This window comes from Varroa destructor, unplaced genomic scaffold (assembly GCF_002443255.2).
Source record: "Varroa destructor unplaced genomic scaffold, Vdes_3.0 BEIS01000006.1, whole genome shotgun sequence".
Lineage (NCBI taxonomy): Eukaryota > Metazoa > Arthropoda > Arachnida > Mesostigmata > Varroidae > Varroa > Varroa destructor.
Window position 1 is genome coordinate 7,691,958 of NW_019211459.1, and position 20,681 is coordinate 7,712,638.

At 44.3% G+C, this 20,681-nt stretch overlaps 1 protein-coding gene and 1 long non-coding RNA gene across 4 annotated transcripts in view; one reads left to right on the forward strand and one right to left on the reverse strand.

Annotated features, from left to right (window-relative positions):
* Positions 1–20,681, forward strand: part of LOC111253045 (hemicentin-1-like) — a 166,893-nt gene that overhangs the window by 121,926 nt on the left and 24,286 nt on the right. For 2 of the 3 annotated variants that reach the window (XM_022811884.2, XM_022811885.2), the window contains exons 5-9: positions 2,789–2,987; positions 6,702–6,822; positions 12,023–12,150; positions 15,159–15,227; positions 16,798–17,097. In XM_022811884.2, coding sequence (XP_022667619.1) covers positions 2,789–2,987; positions 6,702–6,822; positions 12,023–12,150; positions 15,159–15,227; positions 16,798–17,097 — 817 coding nt within the window. The remainder of the gene's footprint in view (positions 1–2,788; positions 2,988–6,701; positions 6,823–12,022; positions 12,151–15,158; positions 15,228–16,797; positions 17,098–20,681) is intronic. The other variant, XM_086992142.1, reaches the window with a different exon arrangement.
* LOC147754807 (uncharacterized) lies at positions 6,642–9,690 on the reverse strand. The gene is made up of 2 exons (XR_015329698.1): positions 9,375–9,690; positions 6,642–9,003 (listed from the first exon to the last, which is right to left on the reverse strand). It is a non-coding gene; the product is annotated as an uncharacterized LOC147754807 (long non-coding RNA).

Here is a 20,681-nt window from a genome sequence, read left to right on the forward strand (position 1 = left end):
AACGACGGTGCCTTCAAGATGCAAGAGCACTTACATGGCAGAGCACTAGGAAAGGCGAATACGTTCGCAGCTCTGGTTCTTTGTTGCTGCTGCTGAATAGACGACGATACGATTCTGTACGATACTACACAATTCATTTGGTTCGCATTTATTAAAAAACGTCGGAAATTAAGGCAAGCGTTACCTTCGCATCCCTAGATTACATTGAACCCATTGTGCTACAGAGATGATGAGAAAACGTTGGAATTAATGCAAGACGACTGGGTTTCTAAACAGAAAAGGAAAAGATTCACTTAGGGTTTAGTCGTTATACCTGGATGAACGGAATTATATCTAAACTAATTAACTATCTCTCTTGCTGAGATAGGCGAGGTCTAAAACAGCTGAAGAAAGTCCAGATTGCATTAACTGCTGATAATGCTAACATGTATATGTTGTTACAGAATATAGGCGATCAGATTCATGTCATACTGGAAATGTACTAACGTGGGCTTCACGCCATAACGTGGTGTAATCATAAAATGATTGACTCGTAGGGTGTCAGCTTGAAAAATCTGCAACGGAAGCCGATCATCCAGAGCTGGTCATCAGACGCTTGAAATACCGTTGTTGAAACAATCCCAAAAAATTGACATTGGTCCAACAACGGTTCAATAATGGAGTGTGATCCATACTGGCTTCGTTTTGCTTTTATCTTGTCTCCGGACAGAAAGAACGACCCGTATCGTTGTGTTTTCAATCCTTCTTTAATTGCATGAGGCCTGCGTTCGCGAATTGAGCATGATTGCATCCGAATACTAGGTGTCCGTTATTTGGATTGGAGTATGACGGCAGCGTCAAAGCAGCGATAGCTTATTATTAAGAAGAAGGCAGTTGAGATTCTTCAAATCTGGAAGCACTTGGCTGAAAGGCCTTATTTATGACCTAAAAACTTGGGTGCTGTGACTCACTCGAGTTTACAAGAGGCACAGCATAGAATCTCGGCTGTAGGATAGAGCTGTTGGGACGGTACATAAGACTGGGCATAAGCCGTTCTTTTTCTGACTTTTGGTTTGCCAATAGTCGACGCTGTCGTTTAGTCAGATCGTTCGTTTTGTGCCACGATGATTTTGGCTTTAGTTTGAAATCCGAAGATAGTTATGGTAGGTGGGAAGCAATAGCGGTTTGGACAACCTTTATCCTAAACTTACCAAAGTTGAAAAGTTAACGAAATAGTTTTAGCTTGTACAATGAAGGCTCCGTAGCTGAGAGGACTATTCAAGGCCGGCCTGTTGGGTTACAAATGGCACATTAAAGCTAGTCAACACATTTCACCAAACCCTTCGAACGACCGCCTATATGCATATATAAACCTACATCTTACAGGTACAGAGTCTTTTCAATATGTAGAATAACTGTGCTGGGTCACTTCCGCAGCTTTTGGCACTGGCAGGAAAAAAGTTGTTTTGATGTCAATTGACAGACCCATTTTCCGATCCATTATCCAAGTAATCATGGTTTTTTTAAATTTATTTTAACAAAACGAAAACAATAGTTCTATAGAGAAACGTAAAGTAACGAACCTACTTTTTCTTGTAATTTAATTTGCTCGGGCATTGAGTGCAGCGTTAGCGTATTTATCGTGGTACAGCGGTACGTGAGACCGCGTATTTAAACTTTATAGAGATACCTTTCTTTGTCCTCAGTCCCGTGGTGGCACTTGTTTTAATATAGTTCGACTACGGCAGTCTACTCGAGCAAACAAAAAACAATTATTAAAGTGAGCGTTTGGAGGCGGGCAGTTGAGAAGCAACATTCCCGTATCTTACTACCGTGTATGATGTAACAAAAATGTCATTGCGTCAGCTGGAATTCAGATATGCACATATCGTTGCCTCTCATCGGATTACGTAGGCTTCAAATGGAAAATTTTTTTTTAGCCCAGATGATAATGTGTGGAGCATATTTATGGCAATGACATATCGCTTACTAGCAATTACCTGTTTTGATCTCTTCATGAGAGGCATTATAGACATCTATTCATTATCTTTCTCGATGATTGTGGCAAGCGCAAAAATCAAAGCAGAGAGTAAGTGAATGTAAAGGTCTGGTGTTTTCGGTCCCATGTTGAACCATATTGGTCCCAGCTTAATTAGGACCTGATGTCTACTCTGATACCCCACGGCAATATTATATACTTGCATATTTAACGTACTTATCTGACGGCATCTGTAGAATACATTACTATACGGAAAACGACGAGATCGTGAGTCTCCTTACCTATCATAATCCGATCTATAGATCTCCTATAGTTTACTTGCATTTCTATTTTACGTTGTACGCAGTCTACAGATTATGTCGCGTACCTGTCCCGTGTCCATTAAGCTTAATTCGTTATCCGTCTCTTAGATCTGGCTAAGGAAAATTGGTGGCTTATAAACTTACCTCGAAAACAACTGAGGAACAAAACATACTCATATCTACTCAATGGTCTTTTGTTAAAGTTCCGGACGCATGTAGTTTGAAGGGAAAAAAAAAGCAAATGATATATATTTTAATCAGTTGGTCAGTTTATTATTAGAAATAACGGTTTTGACGGAAGAATGCGTTAAAATGAACGAAATATCACAGCGCTGATATATTATTCTAAAGCTACTCGTACTAATAGGAACATCTATTTATCTTTCAGCACTAACTTATAATTTAAGAGTTTGAGATATCGTTTCACTTTGAACTTAACAGTTCGTCGAAACGTTGCCGTTGCAACTAAAAGCTTGTATACGTTTTTCTTGCCGAAATCATTTAACAGGTGTCCTGGCGTAACGGATCTTCACCATTGCCCGTTAAAACATCGCGACAGACACATCCAAATGGTCTCAGCGATGTGGTAGCGATAGCGCGGTTCGTTGTTTCGCGATGGGACCTTGGAGCGCGGCTGCAGTGCGTCGTTGAAAGTCGAGCCGCTCCGGGCCGATTAAGCGGAAACGCATTGACGCTCGATGTACATGGTACGTGCAGAATGGCGGATGCTCTTAGCCATAGATATGAGGCGCTTTTTAACGCTTTTTTTTGCTCTATAATATTTTCTCTACTACTTAATAGTAAAATATGAACGTCGTCAGTTAGCCCGGGACCGCTGTTTTGAGCCCCCCACTAATGCTAAATAAAGAGACCAGTATAATATTATTGTTCGCTTCTGTTTCTAGTCTGATACATTAGAATACCAATAATATTGCGGCACTTGGATATATATCTTCGACACAGAACAAGACTCACGTATATATATATATATATATATATATATATATATACACCTGTGATACGTGATCTAACTGAAATAGTTGCGATGTTTATATCTTTTCACATTTGTTTATGCCTGCTTCTCTACGTACTAGCTAGAACGTCAACGCTCAGAATATACACTAATCTAGTTATTGATTCATAGACAACAAATAGTCAACTTCGTTCCCCCGGATGATAGAGTACTCACTGGTCTAACTAGTAATACTTGATGTCAGAACGTTCTTCTTTTTGTGTCCAACGAATCTAGGTATTGTTGATCGTAGTGTAGCCTTTGCCTAGAGATAATGGCGGTGACATGATCTCGCTTCAAGCCTTCACATGATTATTAGGCTAAAGTATACCGAACCTGTTACTTCCAGCGTCAGCTACTCGCGCTTTGTGAGGGACGATCTGGACGTGGCAATTCCATTTCAGTCGTTTTCGTTAGTTCCGCACGTGAGAACGCACTTCGGAACCATCCTCCTTGAAGCCCGGCAGGTTCCGAAATGCAGCTTGAGTCTTGCATTCGTTCTTTTGAGCGGTCAACCTATCGTTCCTTTTCTAGAGCTTTGCTACTGCGTGCAATATTGTACATCATCATAGCATCGGTTCCTCGGCCACCTTCTTCACCGAATTCTGTCGCGCATCCTAAAGCTTCCCACTGCCCTAGCTTCTACTTGCATCAACCATGTGGTGATTTCACCGTATATTCTTGCACACGTACCGTGTGTTTAACAGCACTTTTTCTCTATCCATAGTTACGTTAATCTCACGTTCATAAAGCCCTTGGTCACTGGCTTTCGGTAACCTACTTACGAATACTCGTCTTCTGTTCCTACAAATCTCTTCGCTAACCCTAACGGTTATCCTCCTCTTGCTGACACAGACTTTCCGAAGCGTTCAGTCGCACGCCGAACGATCTTTTCCATATACATCGAAGCGAACCATCCGCAGAGGGCTAAGCTAGTAGGGGTTAGGCTGATTCGTCGGAACAGATTCCAATGCAGGAAACATATCGTGCTGGGAGCACGCTGCAGGAACAGATCTGCTACGTGGAGCCGATGTGGCCCTGAACGACCAAACCGCAGTTGCCGCTCTCGACTTTATTTTCTGTCCCCAATCACGTTCGCGCAGAGTAGACGCTAGATGCGTTAGACTGCAAGTCAACGTGCGTCATGCATCTTCTATGTCCCCTAATGTGCTCGATCATGGCCGGTTAATACATACAAGCGCATAGCTTCTTCGTTAGCTGATTGAAGTTCTGGTTGTGTTGATTTCAAAACAGTGTTACGTATTGCATGCACTACTACGTAGTGACACTCACGGGTCCAGGAGGCAGAGAATATAGCGTACAGCGTAACGTGGCACGTGCAACAGCTGGGAAGAGGGGGCGACATTCTAAATATGTCGGTGTGGATACACATCAGAGACATCTAGTGCATCTAAGGACGCATGGGGCGTCACCGTCGACCGTCACTCATCCCTGACCCCCATTGCTCCCTCACCCTCTTCGGCTAACTTCGACGTAATAGGACCATCCCAGGCTATGAAGCATAGAACGTGTGGGATGCATAGTGGGCGTTGTGCCCCGCGGCGAGGCTATCCTTCCTAAAGCTATTGCGAAATGACAGCAGAAGCTGTGGCCGGTCGAAGCCCTTGCAAAGTTGGGTTGAGTCCTCATCATTTAAAAGGTATAACGAAAGCGACGATGAAAAGAACGACTTTATCTTGTGGCTTGTGTGGAGATTATGGTAGATCAAAGTACAGGGAGATGGCAATGCGACACCATGACAGCTATGGTACTGTTATTACTTTCGAGCCTGCCATGATCATCGGTATTGAATATTGGAGCGCAGTGATGCGTATGTCGCGACAGCCACCACGCGATCATCGGGTCTGCAAGCCGTTGTCTGCGATTCAGTTCCTGGCGGCCTCTGTCGCTGTGAAAGCTTCTGTTAATGAATTCAGTCGTTAGTGGGTAACAGATAGAATCAGCAAGGACAGATCCGCGCGTATGAGATTCAATCTGAGAAGTCAGAACATTCGAAGTTTAATCCGTCAGCAATTACAACGGTAATAATAATAACAACGAAAGCTGACTAATGCCAATAACACTGTTTATTAAAGGCTAGATTTGATATGTTTGTTGAATTCGTTAATTTGCTAGATTTTTGAATGGAGATTAGGTGTTTGCCGAATAATTAATTATGTCTTTTTAAGTATGGCATTTCTATTTCATAGCTTATTTACAAATACGTGTATATATATACATATATATATATATATATACATATATATATATATATATACATATATATATATATATATAATATTTCCAAGTTTCGGCAATGAACCATCTCAGTGTTAGAACCATTTAGATATATAGAGCCATCGATATAAAGTATATATACTATGACGATATATATAGGATCCTGAGATTGATTAATATAATTGTCGTATTGACCGTGCAGGACAACAACGATTGTGGATTAATGTACTTCACTCATTGCGCAGCCTTTATTCGCTTCTTGAGTTTTCTACTGTCCATTCAGGAGGGGTCGTGGAAGGGTCTATTAGGGTGCTCCAGCGTTACGTTTTAGTGTTGTTTTTATATAAAAAAACACGTGAAAACCTACCTTTGAACTGAATCGACGCATCCCATTATTGCAGAGTTTGAGCTAGATCAATTCTTTCCGGCGTTTTTTTTTCTTCATAAAAAAAACAAACAAACTATTTTTTAATCATGCGTGCTTGGTGTCTGAATGGTTTAACGATACACAAAAATTTGTCGTCCTTGAAAAGTGTGTACGAGCATGAGATCCGAAATGAAGAAGAATGTGTAAGATACGGTTTATTTTCTAGTCTAACCTAACAAAAAAAAACCCGTCTCGCTATTCAAGATTGACGCTAAAGAAACAACAATGATGACATTTACCTACTTATACGTTCGCAGCTTTGTATTGGTATTATATTAGGTATAGAGCACCGTTTTCTAAAACGAAGTTCATTACAAGAAGCAATCGAGTTCTTGAAAGCCTTCCGACAGCACGATGTAATTTTTACGTCATTAAAGATATTTTTGTTTGTGCTTTTTTTTTTTGATAAGTCTTCAAGCGCTTTCATACTAATTCTTATTGTGGATCTTCGGATTTGTCATCTTGTTAGCTTTTCGAATTTTTCATAGAAACTGACAACAACGCCAACAGTCAATTTCGGGCAACTAAAGACATTTAGAATTTTGTTGGATGTTTTTCCAGTGTCAAGATATAAGACAACAGCCGGTCTTTGTCCTTATTCCAAGGGCAAACTTGCTGCCAACGCTTATGCTTAGTCGCAACATTTCATCTAACACTCGAATCATAAAAACAGCGATTGTCAAGTATATTTAATGGGCTATTTTATTTTGGTGACCTAATTATCTGCTTTGTCCTGAATTTCAGTCCGTCCCGTGTCCTTGAATCTGCGTGGGCCAAGTCACCCCGTTGTTGCAGGTGAAATGGTCTCATTAACATGCGTCGTCGACGGTGCTAAGCCTGCCGCCAACATCACGTGGTACAACAGGTTGGTTCACGTAATAAAGCATATTTGTTTTTATCTATTCATTTTACGAGCTAGGTAAGGAGATTTGTCTATGCAGATCGAATCACAGGGCCGAAGGGTTTTTAAATACTCGCTGAGGCGCGCGCTCGCGTTTAGCGTACACCCGTTCGTTCTACGTAAAATCGTCATACATGAACTAGACTGGTCATGTTAAAGTCTCGATACAAGTATACCAACAACAGAGTGCAATTTGTACTAATCAATATATAGATACACGTAAAGCGAAGCACAAGATATCCAACAAGGATCAGATCTTTCGCATTGTCCTACCCTATACTTTCCTCACTTATTTTCTATCGATTCCCTGCCAGTAGACGCAACATAGCATCTTGCCACTGTCTTAGCATACGAGCCTAAGCCGCCTGCGGGCAGTGAAGCATATACTCTCGCTAGCTAGCACAAAGGTCGAGTTTGGCAGGAGACTTTGGAAAAAGCACAAGAACCAACGACCAAGTGGCAACGTCGGCGACAACAATATATCGTCAATTAATAGCGACATCAAAAACGAGCAGACCAAAAATAACCGCCGTACTCTTTACGAGCCTCGCCAGTGTCGCTGTACTTCTTACTTCTCGAATCCTCTCTTGCCATTATGCGCTGACCCGTTTGTTCTTTCGCACCCTGTTCGTCTATGGTAATATTGCCAACAACGCTACATTTTTTGGTTTTGCCTGCCTCGCCTTTAACGGGCTTTACTTTCTGCGGTTCTCACAGACACACCTACGGGTAGTAGCAGCGGCAAGCTGCGACGCTACGATCCGTTGTCTTCTAGCTGGTGCAGCTGTCGCTGTCGTAACTATCATCATCGCTAGCTTTGTCCCACGAAGTAAATAATAACAACAACGACGAAGACAATAATAATAACTACCTTCAGTTCCAAACCTAGCGTACTTTCCGTTGTCGTCTCAGTTTGTTTCGTGTATAAACCGTTTGTCTGTTCGCGCCGTTGTTCAGCTTGGCGGTACTACTCGAAGCTTGTAAGAAGCGAACGTCTTCGGCCTCTTTGCCACTTTCTCGCGTCTCCTTCGCGCCCTGAGGGCGAAGTCTGGCAAGCGAATACGCGCGAGGGTGAGACCAAAGTTCGCTGTCGTCGACATCTCCTCAAGCGTCACCGCTACCGCAAACAGCGCTGCCTGTCTTGCACAGCTCAAGCGTTCGTTCATTGGGCCCTACACCCCGCCACACATGGTTTGTTGTTCTGCAATGGATGGGGTTTCATCGACTGAGTTCGAGGGGTAGCTTTGTACTCCCGCAGGCAGCATCAGTAATAGCGTCATTGTTGAAGCGTTGTTTGCTCTTGCAAGAGCTAACACGAGATTCGAAGCGCCCACCGGCGAGGACAATCGACACCCATAAGTGTACCCAGTCCTGTCCGGCCACCAAGTGCCGCCTGGCTAGCCTAGCCGCCGCCTTTCGTAACCATATTGCTGCCGCCATCTTCGACAGGGTGCATACCGACCCATCGATCGTTGACTGCCTGGTGAGCTGCCTGGGTTTCCGGTGCAATACTTACACTTTTGCTGGCCATTCAGAGGACTAAGTCGTCTTCTTCTTCTTTCGTTAGCCTTTTTCTTTTTACTGGGGTTCTGTTTGGTTCTCATTCCTTTTGTTTCCCTATGCGCCTAACGCCGGCCAGAGCTTTCGCTCTCCTCGCGTCTCTGTGTCAATACGAGTAAATAGCCCATAGGGGGTTTGTGTGATACACGCTCATAAGGTGAGTGGCTGCTGGCAGTAGCGGTTGCGGCGAGCTGGTGGTAAGTTAAGGTCGAGTCATTTCGTTTCGATTCGGTTGCTCGATGGATTGACGGGCAACGGCAACGATTCGGTCGTGGTTTGGCAACTGTACGCGGCTCTCTTTCTTTTTGCTAGGTTAGGTGCCGCAGTTCCCTGACTAGCTTGCTTCTGCTCGTCCCCGAGGCCATGTCACCTCCTCTTACTGCCTTCGACAAATGCGTGACAGCCTCTAGAGAACGTCGTAATCAAATGCTTCGAATCGCTGGCTGGCTGGTTGGGTGGCCGGCCGGCCGGCCAGTTGGCCGGCTGGTTAGCAGCCTGTCGACCTGCCTGTCCTTTGGTCCGGTCTCGGCGCCTACTTTGAGTGGTAATAATGGTGGGCTCGTGTAGTTCGCCGCTGATGGTAATCTAATCGTTGGGGTAATGGGAGCAGAAAACGACTCATTAGTGCCAATGCCAACCGGGGCAACGTTATTTGATTGTATTGTAGTAGTAGTATGTAGGTAAGAAAAATCAGAAAGAGCCAGCGGTGGTTAAAAAAGGAAGTGAAACAATTCTCCGCAAGATAACTCTTCATGCTCAGTTAAATTCTTAAAAAACAGAAAAAAAAAGTAGTGGTTAGGGAAGTGCAAGTTACGGAATGCTATAAGCATGCTAATTGCATGAAAAGTTCTTTAACTCAATAGTTACAAGTGTTGTACAAATGGTGTACTGTTGCTCATAATGGAATATTGCTGCATAACTGTTTGTCAATATTGCTGTGAACATTAATGGCTTACAATGTTATTATATAATGATCGACGCGGGGGCTTGGCTGGCAAAACCTCTGAGAAGAGTGCTCCCTGCTTCAAGTCCTGAAATCGACTCAAGAATACTATACAATTGATCTAAATAAAAAAAAAAACTATTTATATTATGGTTTAGTTACATATTGGCTTCTACTATAACAGTTATAGTTCTGAGACTTCCTGAAAGGCGTTTAGATCTATTTGGAGAATGTCAGAGTTGGTACATTTCCAAATTCTTTTGTAGCTACATAATGACAGCAGTGATTTATAAGTGTCGAAGATCTTTGAATTATTATGATTTATTAGAACAATAATTTCTCTCTCCCTTCTGTCCGCAAACCAGTAGAACAGCTATTTATGATTATACTCTCTTCGTCCTTCACAACAAGTGCTTTACGTGACTTATGCACAGACATCTCCACCAATCGTGTCATCAATTCCAGCTATGTTGACGTCTTTAGTCCTCCTAAAGAACGTCTTTGCTAGGCTTCTTCCCATGGAACGCTCAGAGGTAGCGCTTAAGTGCAAAGGGTCGCAGAAGTTGAGAACGACCTGTCCCTATAGCGGTCTGCCTGCTTTTTTACCTCACGGGTTACCCTCCGTGCCTATTTTCGTTTGCCTCTCGATCTCCAGCTCGTTGCTCTCCGCTACTTCGCAGTCTCACCCTGTCACAGTCCTGTTGAGCCTCGAACTTCTTTTCTGAGCGTTCCCGCTACTACCACTGATGCTGACCGAAGCTGAACATGATTTGTTGAATTTTAATAATGTTGATCAGTGATCATCAGCAGGATCCATTTCGGGTTGTCTTTCCGCTCATGCAGAGTCAGAGGACGAGGCAAAAAGACCAGCAACGATCAACGACCGACCAATGACAGCTACGACCGATCATTTTGGGAAGAGAGGAAATTATAGGGGTGAGTGACTGACAAAATCAAGCGAGTTGCGTGCGACGGAGGGACAATTCACGACAACGATATAGATTCCGGCGTAGAGATACATATTAAGCAGTTTAGTCACATTTCTCCAGAAGCAGTCGATCATTGGGACCTCTCCCTCCAGCTTCAAAGCTCCCTTCATGCAGCCCATGCATACTGGCTAGATTTGAAAATTCTTTTAAAATCCCCTCGATAGCATGTTCTATCCTGGCATAGCTAGACCTCACGATGCCACCGTCACTAATGGATGGAGAGGACGCTTGCCCCTAAATAGGCCCGTTTCAATGCCTCTCTTACTCTGGACGATCGGGCAGCGCCCAGTGCTACCGTCACAGTAGAACAGCAAGAATGGTTGCAGCATAGGACCACGCTATATTTTAATGAGCTTATCGGAGGTACCCCACGCGCTTTTTTCGCTGGCCGACCCTGTGCCGGCTGTGCTGACTGAGGCCTAGTCTCTTTCAAACCCTGGCTGAGCTCCGTCTATTTAACAGCATTAACGGCAATACTGTATGGTACAAAAGCCATCGCTGCTGTTCGAGCATTGAACAGATACACACTAAACATACACACACAGGCTCACATATAGTAAAATGGGGCCGTAGCCAACCCAACTATTGTACGTCGCTTTACACAAGATTAGAAGCAGCAGCAGCAGCAGCAGCAATACCAGCGTAGCAAAGGCAGAGGAAGTGTACGTTACAGTGCAGGCAACTCACCCTCGATTAAAGCTTAGCAGTCGCCGGCATAAGTCCGTTGCGTTACTTTGCAAAGCCCCTGTTTCACGGTAGTTTGTCTGTGTCAGTGTACACTATTTGTAAGCCTTTCATTATCTGAATAGAATAATAATAAAGAGTTTAGACAATGATAGTCATGATTATACGTTGTATATGTGCGTTATAGGCGAACGTGAATTTGTGTGTGCGTGTGTGAAACGGGGTGGGGGGTATCTCCATATGTACCGGTTTAGTCCTGCTACCATGCGCGTACTATTTGGAAATCGACATTCTGTTGTATGTGGCCAGACAACGCCTGAATGAAAACTGTTATGCACCGCTATAGTCATAACAAGAACAATTGTCTCGTAAATCGGTGCGGACTTGTCATCGTGGTCGGCAGTGCAGAAGCAGCGGTGTCTCTGACTGGGAAACCGAAGGCCACTACCTAATTAGAATTGAAAAAAAAAAGCGCTGAGACTAAGAGAGCTTTAGTCATTACCATTCGCTGGGAAGACTCGTAACGTGTTGCTATTTACCAGAAATTTACTAAACTACTCTTTATTTTGAGGCAACACGTTGACGTAATCATAACCTCTTTGACCTTCGGGCATCAATCACATTGATGCCGTTTGCTAGTGGCCAAATGTGCACAAATATATCTACACACAAGTTTTGGTCACAGGTGATAAACGAGTCTATAGCAACGTATTTGCGTAAACGGCACTTGTGTCCATTTATATGCACAAGGATTATCACTTAATTGGCCTGAACTGGCCTATAATTCAAATTCTACAAAAAATTAAAACACAACGATTTGAAACAGAATTCAACATCCCTGCTGGACGTATGCTTAAGATAATGGTATCTTCTGTTGACAATATATGAAGGCGGTTCAATAAAATAACCATTAGACGAGTTTGCACTTTAAATTATGCTGTTCTTAACCGAACTATTACTTTTTCCTTTGCTTATTCTTTTACGTTAGATCGGAACTGGTGAGTCCGCAACCCGTGTCGACAGAAGAGCCTCTTGAGGATGGCACCTTCCGGACGACTTCAACGATCGTATTCATCGCTACACAGTTCGATCATCAAAGCGAATACTTCTGTAAAGGTATGCCACGATTTTATATCATTTTGCCCACTGTTTTCTGCACCACATATGATACAAGCTATTGCGAAAGCCTTTATTTTTTACTCTCTCCTTATATATGTTCGTAATTCCGTGGTGAGGTGTCACACAATTGCGCGCGGAACAATTTTCTTTAATTTTTAATGGTATTATATCGCAGTATCTAGATCAAAAAAAGAATATGCAACCGTTGTCACGGTGTAGAAGTTTTTTTTACTTGAGACAGGCCAATAAATTTCGAACACACCACTTCCAAGCACCTTTATTCTTGTACAAATTAGACCGAATATAGGTCATAGATTTCCGATAACATACAAGGCTGCAGTCCATTTTACCTACAGTCCAAATTAGTAGCTAAATCACAGTTTACATGCTGATGGACTAAACAGCAGTCCGTATCTTGGGTGGCTTCATCGATATACACTTCGCGACCTCAACGGACCCATTGCGCAGCCGCCGTGCACCGTAGCCTTCCTGATCTGAGTCTAGCGTCGTTTTTGAGAAGCTCAAAAACGCCAAACAGCTTACGAACCTCGTCCGTTAACCTAATCATTCAGACAGTTTTCAAAAAAGCGGTTTCAGCACTGTGACAACCCCTTCGTTTAGGTTGCGGCCGTGCGTCCACGTCTTCTGTAGTAAGCTGCGGACCGCAAGCCACCAGTTTGTCTAAGATGGATTTGGTCCACGGCTTGTTTTGTTGGGTTGTATGTACGTGACTACTCTCGGCCATCAACGCTTCACTTCAGGGACGGGTTCTATTGCTACGAAAATACCCGATGATCTACCAAGACAAGATCGAGACGGACTGGCGTATGGCAGCGATTTGCGTGTCATGGACTGCATCGCGCGGTGCTGGAAAGACCGACTTAAAAAAACGCAGTATCATTCTGTACAAGGAGTTCAAGGTTTTCCAGGAGGCCTTAAGACGGTTAGTGGCGGTATTCGGAGGATTCAAGCTCTCGACCACTTTCCCTTTAACCCCTTAAACCTCGAGCTTTTGAACCGGTTAGATCGCGGATCACTTCTCTAACGCAAGCGTGTCAATAGCGTCAGTAGCGTTGGATAACAGCTTTAGCTACTCCGGCTAGTTCTGCTGACAAGCTGAAGACACAAATCTTCAGTTTAGTAGCGTACCACGAATATATAGAAAGAGCCGCGGAAGCATATAACCTAGCATTGGCCTGCTTAGCTAACGCGGCCGTTCCGGCTCCTTTCGCGCTGTTGCTATACCGAAATTGAAAACTTTCGATAAATCGTAAAGAGTTAGAAATTGCTCAGTGGTTTAATGCTATGGGAAAGCGGCAAACAAAAGAGAAGGTGGCTGAAAAAGAACCAGATCTGAAGGCCGCACAGCATGGCAAGAAAGTGGGTACATTTTGGCCCTGCTGGCATCATTTAAAATGAAAAGCCATTTTCCAGATAGATATTTGCCGACAACATTATAAAGCAGTTGTTTGCTGTGAAGAAAAGTGTTACATTGTATGTGCGCATAACAGTACTGAATGACTATAGGTGTTTAGACGAAAATGCGGAATGGGCGTGTAAAAGCATTGGATCTCGAACCTGTCGTTGTTTATAAATCTGACGTAAGAAGATGGCTGGATATTTTACTATAACTATCATTGTTGTTGAATGTGGAGGGGTTATAAAATGGATTCAACAGCTGTTTACTCTGAGCACGATATGCTTCATGCTAACCAATGGCAAATACACGGAGGAAAAATCGATTGATGATAGGTGGTGTTGCCTTATGGCGAGTAACCTAGTTTTCGGTACCTGTCGTTCCAAACGCCGCTAAATTGGCTCCCTGTACTCCCGTAATAAGATGCGCGCAGTTTTCCTGTGTAAAAAACAAAAGGTATGATTGAGTGACCGATAGTGCATTGAATTTCTGCTTTGCACGACTACCTCCTGTAGCTGGCTTCGACGATTCAGTGATGCCAGGAGCCGGACCAGTCTATGAAGATCTATATATATATATATACTCACCTGTGGTTCTCAGTTCCATGACAGCATAACAATTTTCATTTCATGTAGAGACTATACATACAACTACAAGTCTTATGCGGGCCTTAAATTTTAAGTTCGTTTGACTCGAAATACAATGCTCTTCTATAAACCTTCCAAGAACATAATTCCAACGAATGGTACATAGAAAAATGACTATCAAAGAGAACGTTGCCGCTTTATTTGTCAACTATCAGTGCGAGTTTACATAATATCATGGCGGAGGCTCCAACAGACATTTTTCTCCTGGTTCGTGTAGAGCATTAGAGTCTTCCATCAGAGTGATTCTTTTGATAGAAGTGGTCACCACAAAACAACCCTTCGACATCAATTGAAACGTTGAACCTACTTGACTTATGATAAGTTCTGCACAACTTGTGAAGAACAACAGCACGGCTTAATACCTTTGTCATGGTACAGAGATCTGCCCCATTCCAAACATCTCTTCGAGATCCATATTTGAGGACTAGCTCGCCCTATCTTTTCTTCTGTTTCTTCCTCGAAGATCTCATAAATGACCATCGAAAATTTTCGCTTGTCAATTAGCCTTCAAGAGCCGATAAGCTAGAGGCTAATGGAGAGAAGCTGGACAAGAAAAGTGGTCTTTACAACGCGAACCGTCAATCGCTTTCAGTTTGTGCGACAAAGGCCTAGTCTAGAGCGTTCCCAATGATACCCTGCGTCAGGGGCCCTAATAATAGTCGAAGAAGCGTCTGTATTTGGTAAGTATCTCCTGCGACGATGGTAGTTTCAAAATGTTTTTGGAAAAGCAGAAAGATCAGGCCATCAAAAGGTGCTCTTCGAATAGCCTGTAACTTTTTCTTAGCACGAATGTTCCTCGAAGGCGATAGAAAATACGTTTTTCAAATGCTGTGTTAAATCTTGCTTAAATTGGCTCATACTTACTAATTGGCATTGTAAAGAAGTACTTTGTCTATGTAACGTGAAAAAGTTACGTGTCTCATTGTTATTTCGAATTTCAGGCATGAACCAGGTGCTAAAGAACCGAACAGAGGCTCCACTTTTGCAAGCGGTGCGGCTAGAAGTCCTCTGTAAGTGTTAGTCTAGAGTATTCTTTTAATAAAATATGTTAGACTGCGACCGACATTTAGCTGACAGGCATCACTATTATGAACACAGTCATTTTTGCGCTTTCGTACGGTCTTTTTTGAAGAGTATTCAATATTAAAGAAACGGCTTGCATAAATCTACACAAACGGAAGTCTGTTATATCTTCTCTTCGAGCTGCTGCTGCTGCTGCTGCTGCTGCTGCTGCTGCAACTGCAACGGTAGCAGCAACGTGCGACTGAAAATGGTGACATCGTAAATAATGTACGGGTATTTTTGCAGACTCTAAGATCTTTCCCATGCTATTAACTATGGGTCTTTATATATGTATAAACTATATGTCTTGATACTACCGGCGTATTATGTTTATGCTCGCGGGAAGACTCTCAAATTGTCCTAAATATAAGTACACCTTCTTGGGTGCACACGCATGGTGGTGTGCGGTACGTGAGTTCATTGGATCTTGCGGATACATCTGCTCGCATACTAACAATCTGGCAAATTTCGTTCATTGTTCTAAAGCTTAAGTAACAATAAATTTAACTCAAATACGAACTACTTCATTCCATGTTCAACAGGAACGAACCTAAAAAGCAAGTTTGACGTAATGCGCATGGAAATTCATGGTCGTATTACTCAAAGAAGTACCCGAAGTGTTCTGTACGGACTTCGAACATAATATATGAGGATAGATACAGAAGCATTATATGCGAAGTTGTTCCAGTCGTGATTCAAACCTTTACCTTCAATGGTATTCATCAGAGCCGTTTTTCGGTCCAATTCGAAGTTCAATTATTTGGAATTGTGGCAACTGTATTGCTAGGCGTTTCGCCGAATAAATTGAAACACGATGACCGACGTTTGCGAAGGCCGTGCACTCGTTCCCTCACGAGAACGCCTCACCTCGTAGTAACTGCTAAGTCTAGCCCGCGAAGTTGCTTCACTTGTTCTTTATGCCGGTTCCGTTCCCACAAAAGCTGCTGGTGCTGCCCCTTCACCACTTTGAATTATACTTTTTGTCGTGCAGATTTCGATTAGTTTGCAGGGGCCCCTAGTCAAGCGATCCAAATAGGCAAGCGACAAGCCTGTCTATGCGGTGCAGCATCTGAGTGTATTCTAATCGTAGCAGTGCGAAGATGCACAGCCGCAGATGCAGCTGTTGGCCCTCACCAGCAGCTTTTCGCCATAGGGCAAGAAGCCTTGAGATAATAGTTAGGTATACGTTTGCTAGGTATGGTTAGTGAGTAGGAATCATAGCTAGTTTCTTATTAAAGTCTTGCTTTGTTCTGGTTGCTCTTTATATCGTATGCGTGGACTGCCGCGGTGATCGTTCTTTCGCTATTTGCTCATCTCCATTCGTCGACTGTTTCGGCTTTCGGCCTTCCATTGTTGTCCTGGTCGTTATGCGGTGACCAACTATATATTACAACATGCGACCTTTGCTTATCAACCCACGCGCCGACTTGGTCCTACCGCCCGTTCGGTTATTCGCGGCCTATGCGCCAATTTGTCTGTTTACCTTCAAAACTACGACCCCTCGGCTGCGGATCTCAGATCCACCAGCTGTGATTATGCGGCCCCTCGAGGGTGTGAACGTGTCTGAAGGCCAGGCAGCCAACGTGAGCTGTCAGTACAACGCTAACCCGCCAAACATTAGCGAGGTGACATGGTATAAGGATGGGCACGTTCTGGCCGTTGACCGACGACGGCACGACCGCCCGCTGCTGCGTCATCAGGTGGCACTATTTCGTATACACAACGTTTCTCGTGACGACCAGGGCGCATACAGCTGTCATGTACGGAACGCATTTGGAACGGGCAATTCGTCGAACGCGATTCAGCTTGATGTGTTCTGTAAGTACACGTAATTACGAGTTTGTATTATTAAGTGTTATAAGTTAGTACTATACGTATGTATATATATAATGGAACAAACGCTTTAAATGACTTGAGGATCCTCATTTTTCAAAATTAAAGTAGAGGGAAAATGAAATTTAGTGGAAATAAAAATGAAAAAGAAATGAATACTGTTAAACTGTCAAGTGATTTCTTCGAAACTGCTAATAGTTGGGTGTTCCAGTAGTAACCATAAACATGCGCTCATTGTCAAAAAGGGTTACATAGGCCTGTTGGATAGGTCATAGTTAAGTGTAGCAAGACTCACTTGGGTTAGACGTATCAGTCGGGATAAACTCATAATACTATATCGGACAGGTGATCACCAGTTAAGTGGGGCAACTATTTCACGAGTATAAGAAAATGACTTAAACACGTCAAAGCATTATTCATCATGCATCTTTAAATCAGTTAGCATATTGCAATCCAATTACCGAAAAATGAAAAAAATTATCTCAACTGATGCCTAAGGCAATAACTGTGACGGCTTTCCATAATAGTAGTACAGGTTTATGCAGAAAAACGAGTGGCAGTTCGAGCCACTATTGCTCACGATATCCAAGCATAACACTACCATCTTCCTGATGAATCGTCGTGTCACTGGCAGTAATTTGCTCAATAAGCTTAGCTCAGGTTTACATGGAGCGCTCTGCATATTAACGGCGTTGGTTGTCATTCCGCAATACACAAGTACACTTACGTACGTACCCATATATCTACCCGTCTTCCTAGAGAATATCACGGCAGCATACTGATGAACACGGAACAGTGCAGTTACCGATGGGGGTCGATAGAAATAGGAACACACACCAGACACTTTCGCCCCCTATAGCACACTAATACTTGGGTGTACATAATCGCCTGCTGTTCATTGGAACGTGGACCAATGTCTTGAGAGACAAGCGAGTCCGTGTAGGTTTTGAGCGATAGGGCACACAATGCCTTTATATAATATAAGGATGATGACCGCGCGGCGTTGCTGCTGCCACCGCTGTGGTTTTTACTATCGTAGCTTCACAAAAAAACCAGCAGCAGGTCTCACTCTGCGCGCATATATGTATCGGTTACGCTAACTGCAGCAGCTGCGAGGCCGCCTGCGGCACCCGGTGACACGCCCGCATCCTACTAACAGACCCTTGCCAAAGCCCTTTTCCATATCAGGTCCTGTACACGACGCGCGTCCTTTGCTACTATCCCTCAGTGTTGAAGTCTTGACGTTGTGGAGAAAGCCCGTCGGGTGTCCCGCAAGGACCGATGCAGGAAACCTGGCTACCACTTATCCGCGTAATACTGAACAACGTCATCGGTCTAGGCGCTCCGCCTACAACAGCCTGTTCCCCACTCATGTGCCTCTACTCCCTGGACACCAAGCTTTCTCTATATTTCTCTCACCAGCGTGCTCACTTCTTATTCCCTTCACTGGGTTGCCCTTCCCCTAGATGCCCACCATTACGCATACAGCCATCCCAAACTATTCCTATCTATCGGTTTTGGGACAGTGCGCCCTATCAGGTATAACACGGAGCCACTTTTACACAGCGCGCTTTGTCGACCATCACCATTTATCGGGTCAAGCTTAGATAGACACGTCGATGGCAAGAGATCGACAGGAACGAGCTAAGATACAGAACCGTAAGGAATCGTCTAGCAAACCATCAGAAGTGTCCGATGCTTTGTTCAAAATTTCGGAATAAACAACCCTGGCGTTGAGGCAAAGCCGATCGTTTATTGAAAATGCCATGGCTACTATGCTGTCGCTGTGAGTATAGTGGCCACTTGGTTCATCTTAGGAGTACAGGGAATGGGGGATAGCGGGGTTATTGGAGGTTCTATAGGGTGGCCTCAAGCAGCGGAGCGCATTTAAGACGAGAAAAGACGGGCGTTTTAGCTGAGCAGAAGAAGTGCAGACCAGGCGCCTTCATTTGGCTAAGGAAACGTTTCCTACCTTCTCCCTCGCAAAAAAGGGGAGAAGCCGAATACCTTCTTTGCGTTTCTTTTTTGTCAAAAGATTGAGAACGAAAGAGGTTCGAAAAAAAGAAGCAGCTAAGCTAGCGGAAGCGATGCTCGAGCCAAAAAGACTGTCGACGGACAGCTGGCGGTCCATGAGCTTGCGGTGCTGTGAACTAGCGCTGGGACGCGCGCTATAACGTCGACTACGAGAACGTTGTGCTTCAGCCAGCTCCCCATGGCCTATGGCTCCGAACATGCTCAGCATTGCTTTTGCTGCATAAACGCTGAGCGTCTCGTTGTGTGTGCCCGAAGGTGGAACTGTGTCTCTGAATGTGTTCACGCGCCCTGCTATTGCTCTTCGTCGCAGTTCACTTCTGAGCGTACGCCGGCTGGCTAGAGAGACGGGTGCCTCTCGCCGGCCGCACTATGGCCCCTGCAAGGCAAGTGACAGATTCAGGACCCAGTCTAGTTTCTACATTCAGGATTTTAGCGGCACCTCGTCCTTCCACTTCCTCTGATACTTTTTATTTCTCGCCACTCTCTTTCTCATTCATCCGCTTCTAAGGCGGCTGATGGGCGAACTCCTCATTCAGCCACTCCCAACGCTTGGCCTCCACATTTAGCCTGAGCAGCGACGGCAGTAGCACAGTCGCTGAGGCGAAGTCCTCTTAGTGTGAGCCATCCGCGGCAGTCGTAGCAATATGTGGGTATTTCATTCATTCGCGAAAATTTAAAATGCTTCTCGCGTGCTTTGCTCTCTTTTGCTGTGGCTGGCTATCTGGCGGCTCCTAGGACGGTAAAGCACACATACACACGTGTTTCGAAGACACATTTAGCTATGTTCTGCCTATGCAGTATAATGCCCACTACCGCGGCAATGACGCTGTTCACGGCCACTTCGTTCTAACGGTCACAAATCTTTTCTACCCCGACCCCTCTTTCCTCCGAGCCTAGGCCTGCTCTAAACCTCCTTTTACCACCTCAACTACAGCACCGTTCTTCGGCCAAGCTTCGAAGCTGCGAATACTGACCGCCGTCATCACGGCGACAGCGATGGCGGTGGAAGAAAACGGAGACTCACTGATCCGCCGTGCTTTGACTAGTCGGTTTCAATCGAGGGCAAGTTGAATCTCAGGACGGAAGACCGGTTTGAGCTGAGAGTGAGCGCTCTTGAGCCGCCGTTACCAAGTAACTACAACTGCTGCAATTGCCGCAGCCATCGTGGCGAAAGCCACTGGTTTCTGATCAGCGGACGCTTGGGCGTTTGGTTTCGACCCCCTGTTTCTGCTGCCGTAAGTCAAAAAGAGACTTAGACTCAACGTTTCATTCATCTAATTTCTTTCTTCGTTTCTCAAAGCTTCCGCTTCGGCTGCTGTTGCTGCTGCTTTGCGCAGCAGCGCATAAATCGACTGTAGCTAACGTTGCGACAGTCAGTCGACCATCATAGCATACAGCCCAAACTACCTATACATACACCCTTGGACCCCAAGACACACGAACGTACAGCGTTTCTCTATCTGTCAGCAGGCGTATGAGGCGAACTCTGTCCAACTGTGTGCGTTCGTACGGAGAAAAGCACAAGAAAAAAGATA